This window comes from Pristis pectinata, chromosome 13, assembly GCF_009764475.1.
Source record: "Pristis pectinata isolate sPriPec2 chromosome 13, sPriPec2.1.pri, whole genome shotgun sequence".
NCBI lineage: Eukaryota > Metazoa > Chordata > Chondrichthyes > Rhinopristiformes > Pristidae > Pristis > Pristis pectinata.
Genome location: NC_067417.1, coordinates 23,500,556 through 23,517,087, shown reverse-complemented (window position 1 = coordinate 23,517,087; position 16,532 = coordinate 23,500,556). Strand labels below are relative to the sequence as shown.

The 16,532-nt window shown below is 41.3% G+C and overlaps 1 protein-coding gene across 3 annotated transcripts in view; it reads left to right on the top strand.

The window, feature by feature from the left end:
- Positions 1 to 16,532, top strand: part of LOC127577517 (Fanconi anemia group A protein-like) — a 55,546-nt gene that overhangs the window by 9,688 nt on the left and 29,326 nt on the right. For all 3 annotated transcript variants that reach the window (XM_052028758.1, XM_052028759.1, XM_052028757.1), the window contains 5 exons: positions 1,552 to 1,625; positions 3,957 to 4,069; positions 6,090 to 6,172; positions 8,250 to 8,283; positions 10,514 to 10,583. In XM_052028758.1, the coding sequence (XP_051884718.1) occupies positions 1,552 to 1,625; positions 3,957 to 4,069; positions 6,090 to 6,172; positions 8,250 to 8,283; positions 10,514 to 10,583 (374 nt within the window). The remainder of the gene's footprint in view (positions 1 to 1,551; positions 1,626 to 3,956; positions 4,070 to 6,089; positions 6,173 to 8,249; positions 8,284 to 10,513; positions 10,584 to 16,532) is intronic.

Here is a 16,532-nt window from a genome sequence, read left to right as displayed (position 1 = left end):
TTTGCAGCGTTTTCTGTTTTCTTTTAGATTTCCAGAATCTGCAATATTTTGAATTCAATCTACACACTGATCTTTGAAAGGTTTCCTTGTAGGCAAAAAAGCCTTGCATGGTGAGATTGGTTTTGAGACCGAGAAGCACAGAAGCCTGTTTTCTGCAGAGATTCACATGGCTATTCTTCAGCAGAGTCTGCAGTGCAGCCTGTGGCTGAGCAAAGTTTTATATCTGTACTGGTGCACTTCTCATGGAATCCCCGAGGCATTGCTCCCAGACTGCTGAACCTGGTGCAGATACAGCAACCCCAAAGAAACTAAGGAGAGAAATCTGTTGCAGGGAGAAAGCCTGAAAGCCCAGCCAGCCAGTCTCTTGCACTAGGAGAAACTTTTTTTTTTCTCTCTGGGTCACACCAATTGGAGCTGGCTTCTCAGCAGAAGACTCTGCCCTTGACTATGTGGGAAGGAAAGGGTATAGTCCTGGGTGCAAGTGATATCAAGGCAATAGAAGACCTCCATAGTTTTAGGAGAGATTACCTTCTTGCCAGAGAGCTGACAATGGCATTTGCCCCATAGTGATGTGAGCAGCTGGAGCAAGTACTTGACACTTAAGTACAGAAGCAATTCCATCTGGATGCAAACCTGCTGAAAGTGTTCTGACACTAAGTTTGCTCCTTCTGAAATGCGTTGCATTTATGCCGATCCACCTTTGTTTTAAACTGATTTTGTAGAGTTGGGATGCTCAACAAAAAAGTCAAAAGATTTGAGTTGATAAGGATGTACTGTATATCTATGCCCAGGTGCAATGAAAAGCTTCCTTGCAACAGAATCACGGTCCATTGTAGTACGAAGTAGTAAAAGTGGTCGTTGTGTTGATATACTAAGGTAGTGATTAGGATTATGCAGGTTCAAGAACTGAATGGTTGAAGGGAAGTAGCGGTTCTTGAACCTGGTGGTGTGGGATTCAGGCGGCTTCCGTACCTCCTGCCCGACAGCAGCTCCTCGTGTAGGTACTGCCGATGATGGGGAGGAATATGCCTGTGATGTATTGGGCTGAGTTCACTGCTCTGCAGCTTCTTGCATTCCTGCTCATTTGAATTGCCACACCAGACCATGATGCAACCAGTCAGGATACTTTAAAAGTACATCTGTAGAAGTTTGTTAGTGTGGTCAGTGACATGCCAAACCTCCTTAACCTTCTAAGAAAGTAAAGATGCCGGTGTGCCTTGCATTGTTTACGAGTAAGTAAGTAAAATTTATGGTGGATTAAACTAAAACCTTCCTGACATCTTTCTGCGTATGTTTGCCATTATATAGTTGGCTCTTGTTAACAAGGTTTCTTGTTAGCTTGTAACTCAACACTAAGTAGAACTTTTTCTGTCTTCCTGCCCATAGAACTACAGATAAGCATATTCATTTCAATTTTCTTTTTGACTATTTTTGTTTAGTTAATAGTGAAATGTTCTAGTCTGCACTATACATGGTTCGTTTATATAATAAAGACTGCTGATTCTGATTAATGCATTTTTTGATATTACTCAATTGTTTTTTTTGTGGAAGGAAATGCCCATGCTGGAAGTTGTTTGGCGTTTGCAGAAGAAAAATATCGTGAGCCTTGAAGAGCTTGTAACAAGGTATGTCCATTGAAGATATAAATAACATTTTGTGTTTCATTCACAGTATCTGGCAATAATGTGGTTAATATTGAGAGCAGTTGGTTGCCGTGTGGTGTTACATTGATTGTTTACAGATTACACTGTTGAGCAAAAATTGAGCTTGATATGAGCAAGAGCATCAAACGGTTAATGAAGGTGGAAGGAAAGATGATCCTTTATTTCTCACTATTTGTGCTATGGCATATACTCTCCCTTTATACATCATCTTTCCCCTTTTTTCAAAATTTGCTGTGTGATCCCATCAGTAACATACAATTAATGTAATCCTCATATTCCTCTGTATCAGTCTGGTGGCTGAGATTTTTTTTGTTTATGATTCACTTTTGTAAGACCTCTTTCTTTTTGCTCTAATGTTAATGTCTCCAATTTTTATTTTGAGTTCATACTCGTGATGTGTCTGAAAGAATGTTCTGGATTAATGTACATTATACAGCAGGAAGTTAAAACAGCAGGAAGTTAAAACAGCAGGAAGTTAAATCAGACTTGTGTTATCTTTACATATCTTAGTTCCAAATAATTAAAGTGTGTAGATGCCCTGGCCTGATGGCTATTTCATATTGCGTCAAATTATTATTTTCAATCTATTCAGGAAAAGTATGGGTCTCTGTTGCCAATGTGTTAAAAGGGAGTGCAGGAAACCTGACCTGGTGAGCTAGATGCCAAACCATTGGGATTTCCAAATAATTTGATTGTGGATTATTGGTATTTTATTGTATATCACTATTTGCTCATCACTGGGTCTAAATCCTGGCACTCCCCATTCATCAGCACTGTGGGAGCACCATCACCAGAAGGACTGCAGTGTGAAGGTGGCTCAGAATCAGGTTTATTATCACTGACATATGTTGTGAAATGTGTTGTTTTGCGTCAGCAGTACAGTGCAAAGACATAAAAATTACCATAAGTTACAAAAATAAATAAATAGCGCAAAAGAGGAGTAACGACGGAGTGTTCATGGCTTGATGGACTGTTCAGAAATCTGATGGCAGAGGGAAGAAGCTGTTCCTGAAACACTGAGTGTGGGTCTTCAGGCTCCTGTACCTCCTCCCCGATGGTAGTAACGTGAAGAGGGGCATGTCCCAGATGGTGAGGGTCCTTAATTATAGATGCCGTCTTCTTGAGGCACCACCTCTTGAAGATGTCCTCGATGGTGGGGAGGGTTGTGATGGAGCTGGCTGAGTCTCCAACCCTCAGTAGCCTCTTTCGATCCTGCGCATTGGAGTCTCCATACCAGGCAGTGGTGCAACCAGTCAGGATGCTCTCCACCGTACATTTGTAGAAATTTGCAAGAGTCTTTGGTGACATACCAAATCTCCTCAAACTCCTAACGAAGTAGAGCCACTGGCATGCCACATTTGTGATTGCATCAATGTGTTGGGCCCAAGGTAGATCCTCTGAGATGTTGATGACCAGGAACTTGAAGCTGCTCACCCTTTCCACCGCTGACCCCTCAATGAGGACTGGTGTGTGTTCTCCCGACTTCCCCTTCCTGAAGTCCACAATCAATTCCTTGGTTTTGCTGACGTTGAGTGCGACGTTGTTGTTGTGACACCACTCAACCAGCCGATCTATCTCTCCTGTGCGCCTCCTCGTTGCCATCTGAGATTCTGCCAACAACAGTGGTGTCATTGGCGAATTTATAGATGGAGCTTGAGCTGTGCCCAGCCACCCTCACCACCCTCTTCTCAATTAGAGATGGGAATGAATGCTGGCCTTACCTGAAACATAAATGATAAAAATCTTATAATACATTGAAAAGAAAAAGTTTCTTGTCTTTTTATTTCCAAAATTTAACTGTACCATTTTGGTTTACAGTAAATTTTAACCAATCAGTGTTGAGAATCATCGGTTATAAATCTGGATTATTTTCAACTTCACTTTTTCTGTCTCCTCCACCATTTCTTTCCATTGTCTTCCATGTGCACAAAGTAGATTTTAAAACAAAATATTCCTGCTGTCACTCTTTTAATATCAATGTGGGATGTCGCTCTGGGAGTTGTGGTGGGTGGACCCCTGACTCCAGCCTGGTTTGGTGGTACAGAAACTAGTACTGGCAACAGCACTGGGAAGTAGCTGCAGTGATCCTTGAAACTGCTTTTGGCCATGGGGAGGAAAAAAGGGAATGAATGTCATGACGGCAGCCCCCTTACCCCGCCCCCCCACCCAGCTCCTCCCCAAGTTCATTGAGTAATTTAGCATGATTATTAGAATAATAAAGAGGAAGTTTAAACCCATATACCTAAACTGATTGGAGGAGAATAAACTCTGACTTTTCTGCTCTGTGAACAGTAATCCTGATGTGACTTTTGTGGTATGCTGGCTTTTCGACAACTTGTGCCTCCTTTGCTCAGGGACTGAAGATCAACCCGAGCATCAAGATATACAGAGGCAGATGCTGTCAGGTAGGAAAAAGGTGAAATACTAAAACACAATGTCTGCAAAACCTGAATCATCTAAGTTAGTTTGGCAAAATAAAACTTTTATTCTGAATGCTTTAGCTACATTAGGTAATACTTTAATCATCACCATATTTTGGTGTGTCTCAACCAATTTGCTATTCCCTTCAATTTCATGTACTGGTGAGTTGTGTTATCTTCCAGAATCCTGTGGTGTTTTAGCAGTGGGCAGCCAGCAGTAAGGAAAGCTAAGGGATCACTCTGTAGCCCTAACGAAATGCTGTTTCCTATAAAATATCTGTGAAATTTTATGCATCTGACACTATTGACACTTTAGTTGTATGTTGAACCAATAACAGCAAATTAGTTGCCCAAAATGCCCTTGAACTTTCGGCTATAATTACAGTACGAGGGTGGGGATATCTTTCAGTTTAAAAGGAAGTTTGCTGCAAAGTCAGACTTGATCCGTCAGGCTACCTCCGAAGAGTTGGCTGAAATCCTCTGCTGCTTGGTGGCCCAGCTCTGCAATGCAAAAGGCCAACAGACACAAGTTTTCTGTAGTTATGCTAGTTTAACCTTTGTTTTTGCATTATTATTTGTAGTTAGTCTTTGCAGAAATTTTATGTGCAAGTTCCCATTGGTAAGATTGCTGTAGAAAGCATTATAAATTTTGCATTGAAATAATGGTCTGTCCATAGGGAAACAAAATGTAGGTTGAGTGACTGCTTTGCAAAACATCTGAATTCAATCTGCAGGAGTGGCTATGAGCTTGCAGTTGCCTGTAACTTTAATTCTCCATCCCACTTACATTTTTTTTCTCTCCATCTTTGGCCTCCAATGTTGTTCCAATGAAGCCTGAATCAAATTTGAGGAACAACATATCATCTTTGGACCAGCACTTTACAGCTCTTGGGGATTAACATTGAATCCAATAATCTTAGATAGGCAGCCTTTCCATTTGATGTCAGAACAGGCCAGTTCTGCTGAAAGGTCATCAGTTTGTAATGTCAATTCTGTTGCTGCATTTCCTGCTGAATAATTCTGCCATTTGCTTTGTTTCTTATTTCCAGCATCTGCAGTGGTTTACCTCATGGTTTTAGCATTTTTTTTGCCACCTCTTTGTTCTCTTTCATCTCCTATTTCCATCTTCTCCACACAGATCAGCAGTGATTAACAAACCTTCATCACCTCTCCCTACAGGTACCACTGTCATTTGTGCTAATCAGTCACTCTCGGTCTCCAGCCTATCACAGACATTTTTTTTTCCCTCTCCACTCTCCCTCTTTGCAACTTAAAATGGGTTTGATTTTTAACTTTTCCTAGTTCTGATGAGAGATCAGATCATAGCAAAGGTCACATATGGTCCTTGACATGTTTTTGTCATAAATTTTGACATAGCATCTATGCAACTGGAGCAAGAAGTCTTGGCCATTGATCTATTGGGTTTGGACAATAAATGGAAATGAGTTTAATCCATTTCATTGCTTTTCCTTGGGTGTAACACCTAATAGACACAGCCTGGTTACCTATATCCACCATGAAAAATAACCTCTTGATAGATCAATGGAAAGATTGTGAGTTTTTTTAATGGTGAATGCACGGTAATGTATGCAGGATGTACTATACCCTGCATGCATCACCATACATTCGCTGTTTTAAAAAAACACAATCTTTCTACTAACTTGTTCCCCTGATTTCATATTGTGGGATTCTGCTTTTGTTCACCTCTGTTGTAATATACTTTGAAGTCTTTTTTTTTTAACTAAGCTTCTTTAAGTTCACGTGGGTAAATAAAGTAAGGATTAATTCACCCTTTTAGTAAGTGAATAACAGAAAAGACTCTGAACAGTTCTGATCAGATAGAGAATTCACAGCCCAAATATTTCTACCTTTTTCTTTTCAGATGCCGACAAGCTTGCTCTATATTTCCAGCATGTTCTGATTTTGAGCATTTGTCTACCTTCTGTTAGTTCTGATTCTGTTTCACAGTTAGTCATGCTTGCCAAGTACTACTTTGTCTTTTCAGATATCGTCACTGAATTAGTTAGAAATGGATTTATGGAATCGAATATTTTGGAATGTGACCCTAAAGCTCAGCAGTTTCCTCAGGTGAGGATGATACAGACTCTACTTGCTGGAACCTAGAGTCCATAACTAAATTCTCTGGTATAAGCTGACAGCCTAGAAATTCTTAAATGTGTTTTCACATGTTGAAGAGACATTATGTGGGAAAGGAGGTGGATTCTTGGCACACTAGTGCAAGACAGCGAGAGTTCCCTATCCTATCACACTTGATGCTAAAACATTGTTTTCAGCGTATCCAGCCTTGCATGCAAATTGTGCGCAAGTGTCTTTCCTCCGTAGTGGGAGATCCCACAGAAAGTTGTGGGCAAAGGATCATGGTGGTGAGGAACAGAGTAGGATCAGACAGAAGATTGGACATTTCTGGGAAAAGATCGGTAAAATGGCAGAGATCCAAGTGGCCATGGAGCTTGAAAGGGATGTGGGAGATTACCCTGGATGTGATGATAAAACAGGGATTTGCTTCAAGGAAAATTGACACATTCTCAGGCAATCTCTGTGTCCGAAATCTTGGTGGTGGCCCAGATAGGGTCAGACCCTTTAATACATGTGCAGGCTTTATTTAACTCTCTGGCATAAATGATGTACACCTACTGATGTCACTGCTGGAGGGCCAGAATAAAGTTCGCAGAGGTGTACTGCTGCACAAAGTACCTGATTAAATTTGGTGATCAAAATTTCAGATAAAGTTTTATCGCAATGTATAAAAAGATTGGATACAAAGATTCCAGCCTGAGATCTTTGAACTCCAGAGGGAGAATGTTGGAGAGCGTTTTCCAATCCCTATCCACACAATGCAGTATAATTTGTTAATCGGGTTTTAATCCTGAATCTTTCCAGTACTTAACCCACAGCCAAACTTAACATTCCAAAGATAGCCAAATTTGGACCACTTCACATTGATGTCCCTCTGTGTGAGTTTAGCAGCATAAACTATTTGTAACATACAAGGCGAGTAAAGCTTAATTGTCCAGTGTGCTAATTGGTTGTTGTTTATTAATTTAAGTAGATCCAATATTTTCTGTTCTGTATAAATGGAAGTCATGGTTAATATAAGTAAGAATATTTGCATTATAAAATGGATTGCTATTTTTATGATTTCTTTAAATTATCATCTTTAACAAAGGTAATAATGATGCAAAATGTGACCTTTGCATTAATCTCATAATATGAAGCTTCAGCCACAATGGTACAGTGATAAAAGATTTAAACTCTACTAGTTGGAAAGTTCCGAAAAAAAGCAATGACTATATTTTATTTTATAAAGTACTTGTATATAAAAGGAATTTTGTTCAATTCTGTATCACATTCTTGTTCTTTTGGATGAATGTATTAACAGAAGCAATTTAAGGTATTGTTGAAATCTGATTGTCATGATTATCCTGAAATTATGCTTCAAATTATCACCTTCAGGCAAAGTATTAGCTTACTGTACATCTTCCAAGAACTGATGCAAAGATTGGATGAACGACAACATTATCAGGAGATTTGAAGCTTGAATAGTTTATACTGTGATGTGATCAAAAGTATGTTCAGTAGGAAAATTTTGCACAAGTCTGATATAAAGTGTAAACAATTTTCTATGTTCAGCTGTAAGAGAGATGATGCTGGGAGGAAGTCAGATTATATCTATCATCTCTAGTTGTCTGTGTCATTACTTTTGTTTAGGGGTGAAATTAAGAGGAGAAATATTGGTAAATGTTAGTGAGACATTGGGTCCAGAGAAATATGTCCTGCAAGAAGATCTTTTAAAGAGTAAACTTGGGTGCAATTTTTTTTCTGTTGTGACTATTTTAAGCAGTTAACACTTGGGCCGCAATGCTATGTATTTAACAAAAAAATCCTCCTTTGATGCCTGTCAGCACTTGGGATGTGGATGTCCCTGGGTTCTCAGTCCTTTATTGCTTAGGGTTTAAGAAGTCATTTTTAAGAGAAATGGCCCAGTCACTTTTTGTTTCTACACTGAAATATAGTCACATTCATGATGCAATAAGTGATAGAAAATGATGCCTTCAGCAGAATTGTTGCAAATTTTTGAAATAAATTTAAGTTTTGAGATTAACTTGATCTATTGAAATGGTCTAATTCTCCTCTTTACTTGCAGATTTGTTCTGAGGTGTTGAACAGAATGCTTTTGTGTAAGTAGAGTTTATTATCTGGCATGTATTGTGTTTTTAGGATGGTTGCCAACTAAATTACTGACGTAAAAATACCTGGCTTCAATGTTACTGATTAGTTGTTAATATGAAACACTGGAAGAACTCAGCAAGTCAAGCAACATCCGTGGAGACAAAAGGTGTCTGCTGATGTTTCGGGTCAAGACTGCATCAGAACTGAGAGAGAAGAGGAAAGATTGCCAGTATATTGCAGCCTGTGGAAGGGGTGGGACAGAGGCTGGTACGTGATAGGTGGAACTAGATTGGGAGGGGATGATGGGCGGATGGAACCAGGTGGGGGAGAAGGAAGGAGATGGGGAAAAGTAAACAAAAGGAGACGAAAACTGGGTGGATGAGTGAGTGTGTGGGAGAAGAACACCAGGGGTGTGGGCTACATGAAAATGGAAAATCTGGTGTTAATGCCATTGGGTTGTAAACTATCCAGCAAAATATGAGATGTAATATGTTAATTTCAATTTGAAATAGACCATGGACATCAAAATTCAGAAGTTTCTGTAAAATCAGCTCTTTTAAATTCAGATGTTCACCATTCCAATTAAGCAATCTAATTCCTCAGCAATCTATTTAACTCCCCTAAGTTGAATTTCTTGCATACTACCATGCAAGCAACCAGCTTTCCTATCTGCTGCCGAAACTTTCATCCATTCCATTGTTCCTTAAAGACAGTCTATTCCAGTGTTGCCCTCACCAGGCTCCTGTCATTAATAATTTCTAAGTTTCAGCTCAGCCAAAACTACAGCTAGGTATTCATATCGATGTCACTCCTTGATCTTCTATTACCTGTCCTTCCTGTTGCTGTAAGGACATCAGAAATTGAAGCAGGACAAGGGCACTTAGCTCATCCTGCCTATTCAGCCATTCAGTAAGATCATAGCTGATATTTCACCTCAGCACCACTGGCTTGCACTATCCCTGTATTGTTTAATTTCCATCGTATCTAAAAATCCATCAATGACTATCCAGAATATATTCAGTGACTGAGCCTTCACCATCCTCTTGGGTACAGAATTCCAAAGACCTTGGGGTGAAAAAAAAATCCCCAGCCAGGGGAATCTGCCACAGGGATTCCTGTGGAAACTAGCTCATTTGAAGCATTTAAAGTGAAGGTAGATAATTATTTGAAAGATTAAGGGCTGTGGGGAATCATCACAGAAAAGGAGTTGAAATCTGGGGTTGAGTGAAAGGTGGGGTGGGATTGATGAGCCAGGTGACTTCCTCCTCTTATTTTTCTTGTGTTCTGCATTTATCCTGTCAAGCACATAAGAATTTTGTATGTTTGGAAATGTGAAGCAAAATTTACCAAGCCATTGGCTTGTTCACCTACCAATAGGGAAAGTTAGCCGAGATTATGAGACACATTTTTCCTTGTCAATGAGGTGATGTTATGGTTCTGCCCTCCAGCATCCCGCTTTGACATCATTCCTGTTTCTGTGTTCAGTTTCTCCATGTTAAAAATTCTCTTAGTATCTAAAGCCCTTGCCTCTCCTTAAATTTCTTGTACCCTACAATTAGTGTGGCAGGCACGGTAGTGTAGTGGTTAGCATAATGCTTTACAGTGCCACGACCCGGGTTCAATTCCAGCCACTGTCTGTGAGAAGTTTGTATGTCCTCCCTGTGTCTGTGTGGGTTTCCTCCGGGTGCTCTGGCTTCCTCCCACATTCCAAAGATATACGGGTTAGGAAGTTGTGGGCATTCTATGTTGGCGCCAGAAACGTGGCGACACTTGCGGGCTGCCCACAGAACACTCTACGCAAAGATGCATTTCATTGTGTGTTTCGATGTACATGTGACTAGTAAAGAAATCTTATCTTATCTTAGCTCTGGACTCCTTTCTCTCCAACTCCAGCATTGTATACGTTGCACCCTTCATCCCAGTGTCGACAGCCTCAGCCATCTAGATGCAACCCTCCGTAACATCCTCCCTGTCTGTCCACCACTTTCTCTTACTTTAAGATCCACCTCTTTAATTAAGTTCTTGCTCACCACTGTTAATGCTTTCCTTGATGCAACATGTGTAATCTAATTTTACCTTTGTGGCTGCCTTGGATTTTTATATGAAGGTGTATATAGGTTGTTGTTGACACTATCCTGAATTGTTGCCGTGATGAATGATGATAGTCTGTTGCATGTTTCATACATGTGTACCCACATTCAGGCTTTTTTAAAAAAAAATTGATCTTCGTCTTTACAGGGTTGCTGGATAACGTGTGTAAGGAAGGAGAAGAAGACGACCCCTCTGTGCAGAAAGCAACTCTGTTCTGGTATGTGCAAATCTCAGTCGTCCCTAATTTGTTCATGATCTTGTCAGTACTGAAAGAAAGTGGCTCAGAAGTGGAAGAATGCAAGGTTGCTGGTTGAAATAAAATGTTCTTTGCTCAAGCTTATTTTTCCTCTCCAGGTGTTTACTGTTGCTATTTCCTCAATGTGTTGACTGTCTCCCTGAGCTAAGGCTTCAAAGACAGCAATATTTTGTCATAGTGATCATGTGTGGTCCAATTGGTTGATTACAGAGGACATGAAAGTGGAAGCTGATTCGATTCTGTTCTGATATCTATATTTGCATATCTTTCAGCAGAAGTCAAAAAAACAGCAGACTATTAGCAAGGAGGCTGTAGCTAATGTAAGTCTCCTTGGCTCTGGGTACTGCAGTCAGTGGTGTTGCCTCTACTGGTTCCCACTATGTGATCGCAGATGGGCTGGATGTGCAGAGATTGGGATGGAAATTGGATATTAATGATGGTCCTTTGTGATTTACCTCAAGGTTTGAAATAATTTCTGTGTTAAAACAAGACTCATCTAAAAATCTGTCAACTTGCTTTTGTCTTAATTTACTGTACATGCAAAAAGGCTGCATCAGTGTGTTGGCATCGATCCAGAGATAATCCAGATGCATCCATTTACAACACACAACAGGAATTGCTATGGCATTAAGTGATATAATGAGTTAATGTAAAGCTGTTGTCGAGCTGAGCATATAGCCCAGGAATGTCAACTGGGCAGTTAGTTGATCTGGATGATGTAATGTGTTTGGTTGGCTTCCAATCTGAAACTCTGAATTGCTGATTAATAGATTTTTGGATATTAAGGGATTCAAGGGATATTGAGTTACACAGGAAAGTGGGGCACAGGTTAAAGATCAGCCATGATCTAACTGAATGATGGCACAAGTGTGAGGGGCCAAATGGCCTATAGTTAATGTTTTGGGTCTGGAACCCTTCCTCAGAACTGGGAAAGAGAAAAAAAATAAATTGGCTTTAAGTAGCAGAGAAGGTAGGGGTGAGATGCATAAAACAGGGAATATTTCTGCTAGCAGGAGACCAAGTGACTGAATGTGGCTGATAGGATCAGAGTGCAGGTCCTCCCCAGCTTACGAATGCCTGACGTGTACAGCTTGTACATAAGAACGAGCATTTAGGAGACTGGCAGAATCAATTTGCTGGCTGCTGTGCGGCTGCAGGCATCTTTTGCCGCCTGGGAACTCTGTTTGTAGCCAAGTTACGACTTGCGAATTGTTCAAGTTACGAGCAATTCACAGGAACAGAACCCAGCTGTAACCTGGGGACAATGTGTATATTCCCTCTGTGTTATGTATTGCGAAGAGGAAGGCTGTGGGTCATGCCCAACCGACCAATCTACCCAAACGGAGAAAGAAAACACTGAACCAAAATGATGGCAGGCAGAAACTGGAACACTATCTTGTGTAATATTTCTTTTTCCTTAATCTTGCACTGGTGTTGTTTTATTCTTACACATGTGTAAGTTATGTATAGTTTCTGTTAACTTATGTTTGTCATGTTCATAATGTACTGTGCTGCTGCTGCAAAAAGCTAACTTTCATGGAATTTATACCCTATGTATACCTAAGACAACAATCAACTTGAGCTTGAAATGGCCAGTTCTAATGCAGACAGAATGAAGGAACAATCTACCTAAAGTCAGAGAATTCGCTGTTGAGTCTGGAAGGCTGCAGCATGCTCAGGCAGAAGATGAGGTGATGTTTCTTCACCTTGCTTGTGCCTCATTGTAACAGTGCAAGAAGCCACAGGGAGTGGGGTGGAGATTAAAGTAGCTCAGTGTCACTCCTGTGGGATGAATGTAGGTGCTTCGCAAAGAAATTACCCAATCTGCTTTTGGTTTCTCTGATCTAGAAGAGGCTGTAGATTGGATGAAATGCAAATGAATTGGCCCTTCACCTGGAAAGACCGTTTGGATCTTCTAGATGGTGGGAAGGTGGGAGGTGAAAGGACAGGTGTTGCATTTCCTGCTTCCCATGCAGCCACCGCATTTACTCATTTGATCTCTCCCTATCAGAGGTACCCTTTGTTGTCTCTCCCCCACCATCTCTGCTGCTGAAAGCCAACTTGTTTTCTCTCTTCTAGTTCTGATGAAAACTCACAGACCTGATCCATTTAACTTTGTTTCTCTTTCCACTGATGCTGCCTGACCTGTTGAGTGTTTCCAGTATTTTCTGTTTTTGTTTTGGATTTCCAATATCTGCAGTATTTTTATGTGTCATGGTTAAATGGCCTACTCCTGCTTCTCGTTCTTGTTATTGACCTGATCCAGTTTGAAGTATGAGGAGAAGACTACTTCCAACACAAGAGTCTAAACACCACCCACAATGGTCAATGGCACAGCCATCACCAAGTCCCCCAGTACCCACATCTTTCATGGTCACCATTGCCTAGAAACTCAACTGGATCAGTCACATAAATACTGATGTTACAAGAGCAGGTCAACAGCTTGATATTCTGCATGTCCTGGGTGCCTCCTCATATCCCAGAGCCTTTCCACTGTCCACAAGGTACAAGACAAGTATTTGATGGAAAATTCTCCTCTTGCCTAGACAAGTGCAGCTCCAAGAACACCATCCAGGACAAAACAGCCCACCTGATTTGCTACCTCATCAACCACACTAAACATTTGTTGCCTCTATGACCATCACACCCTGGCTGCATTGTGCACCATCTACAAAATGCCCTGCGGTTATGCACCTAGCCTACTTCAAGAGCACCTCCTAATCCTGCCCGTTCCCCTTCAAGTCACACTGCATCCTGACTTGGAAGTACAGTTTATCATTGTTTGTTCTTCATTGCTGTCAGGCAAAGAGTTCCCAACAAAGTGAGAGTACCTTCACCAGAAGGACTATACCAGTTCAAAAAAAAAAGTGGCTCTGCACCATCTTTTCAAGGGCATTTAGGGCTGGGCAATAAGTGGTGGCTTTGCCAATGGTGCCTGGAATATGGATCAATAGAAAAAGATGTATTTGGGCTATTGATATAGGTACAGATGTTTTACTACTTCATTCACATCTTCAACACGTCCTTATTCTGTAATATTCAGGGCAACATTGCCACAAGAAGCATGTAGTTCAATGCAGATCAATGTGATTAATTGCATTTGATTGCACCTCTGGGGTATGGGACAAGGACAGCTCATGGTAACATCACGATTTGGCTTAACTATGTGCTACAGGTGTTTGAGCAGTTTATTTCATTTATCACTTCAGCACACACTATGGCCGAGAAATTGTTCCACACACTGGTTTAGCATTAAAGTGTCATTTGGGTCACCCTGACACACAAAGACCAAGAATTTCATTTGTGAGCTTCTCAGAACAGTGTTGTCAGGTTTCCTTGTGTAGCATGGTACAGACCTTGACATAGTTAGTTTAAACTTTTTAAACTTTATTTATACAGCACGGTAACAGGCCCTTCCAGCCCAATGAGCCTGCGATGCCCAATTACATCCATGTTAACCTACTAACCCGTACGACTTTGGAATGTGGGAGGAAACTCGAGCACCCAGAGGAAACCCACGCAGTCACGGGGAGAACGCACAAAGCTCATTACAGATAACGGCAGGAATTGAACCCCGATTACTGGCGCTGTAATAGCATTACGCTAACCGTTACACTACCATATATGTAGTTGTGGCGAGGCTTTTCCTATTGATGTGTTAGAAGTTCTTGAAGTTGTCAGCACGTAGCCCAGCATGTAGATCTTTGCAGACAGCTTGAAATGAGATGTACCACAATGCAAACCGTACTCTTCCAGTCACTGAACAGTGTTGCTGATGGGAGGTAGATGCTCCAGTGATGGGAGGCAGTTTGGAGAGTGCTCCTGAGAGGGGCAGAGGGTGTGGTGCGGGGGGGGGGGGGGGGTGCAGTTAAACTGCTGAAGGACCATGGAGATGCTGCAAGAGGTTGTTGGGGACATCTCTATAAGGATATGAGTGCCATCTGTGAAAGTCTGTGCCCACTCTGCCTTCTCCTGTGAGCTAAAAGAACAGAAGATGAAGTCTTTTCTGCAGGGTGCAGAGTTTGGGATACCACACTAATGTGACATTGAATAGCAAACATGAGATGTGTCACAAATAAACAATAGTCTTGAGGCTTGGAAGCTGAGAGTGACTGTGTTCTTAACGTTATGCAAAATAGTCAAAGCACCCACCTGGTTGTATTTGAACTTGTAGTAGACCATAGATCTTGAGAGGGCCAAGAATTCAGGAAAGTTAATAGTGATGTCTTCAAGAGAGTCCACATTACAGTAGAGGAGGTGCTGAATGTCCTAAAAGACAGAAAGATGTAGGAAGCTAGGGAAGAAATTGCAGGGCCCCTAGTGGAGATATTTGTATCATCGATAGCCATAGATAAGGTTCTGGAAGACTGTAGGGTGGCTAATGTTGTCCCTTCATTTAAGGAAGGCTGCAAGGAAAAGCCTGGGAACTCGACCAGTGAGACAAATGTCAGTGGTGGGCAAGATATTGGAGGGGATTCTGAGAGACAGGATCTAAGTGCATTTGGAAAGGCAAGGACTGATTAGGGATGGTCAGTATGGCTTTGTGCATGGGAAATCATGTCTCATGAATTTAGTTGAGTTTTTTTTTGAAGAGGTGACCAAGAAGATATATGTGGGCAGCATGGTAGACGTTGTCTACGTGGCCTTTAGTAAGGCATTTGACAAGGTACTGAATGATCAGCTGGCCCGGAAAGTTAGGTCACATGGGATCCAGTGTGAGCTAGCCAATTGGCTACAAAATTGGCTTGACGGTAGGAGACTGGATGGTGGTAGAGGAATGTTTTTCAGACTGAACGACTATGACCAGCAGTGTGCAACAGGGATTGGTGCTGGGTTCACTGTTTTTCGTCATTTATATTAATGATTTGGACGAGAATGTAGTTGGCATGGTTAGTAAATTTGCAGATGACACTAAAATTGGTGGTACAGTGGATAATGAAGAAGGTTATCTAAGATTATAATAGGATCTTGATCAACTTGGTTAGTGGACCGAGGAATGGCAGATGGAGTTTAATTTGGATAAATGTGAGGTGTTGCATTTTGGTAAGACAAACCAGGGCAGGACTTGCACAGTAAATGGTAGGTCACTGGGCAGTGTTGTAGAACAGAGGCTTGGGGTGCAGGTACATGCTTGAAAGAGGTGGCACAAGTAAACAGGGTGGTGAAGAAGGCATTTGGCATGCTTGCCTTCATCAGTTGGGATATTAAATTCAGGAGTTGGGGGTGTCATGTTATAACTGTACACTGGTAAGGCCACATTTGGAGAACTGTCTACAGTTCTGGTTGCCCTGCTACAGGAAGGATGTCATTAACTGGAAAGGGTACAAAAAGATTTACGGGGGTGTTACCGGGACTGAAGGGTTTTAGTTATGAGGAGAGTTATAGGACTTTTTTTCCAGGAGCATAGGAGGCTGATGTGTGACCTTATAGAAGTTTACAAAATCATGAGGGGCATAGATAAGGTGAATAGCCACAGTCTTTCCCCTAGGCTAGGGGAGTCCAAAGCTAGAGGGCATAGATTGAAGTTGAGAGGGGAAACATTTAAAAGGGACCTGAGGGGCAAATTTTTCACACAGAGGATGGTGCATATTTGGAACAAGCTGCAAGAGCAAGTGGTAGAGACATTTACAACATTTAAAAGACATTTGGACAGGTACATGGATAGAAAAGGTCTAGAGGGATATGGGACTAGCTCAATCAAGGTACTTGGTCAGCATGGACAAGTTGGGCTGAAGGGCCTGTTTTCCGTGCTGTATAGCTCTAAAACTAATGCATTTTGATTATTAGCCCTTTGAGAAGTTTCAGGGAAAACAGCGTTTCACAAATTTGGTTGTTCTGTGATCAAATGAGATCTGTCATTTTTCAAATCAGTGCCTACAAACAAGTTTTGTGCATTGCACTTGTATTATT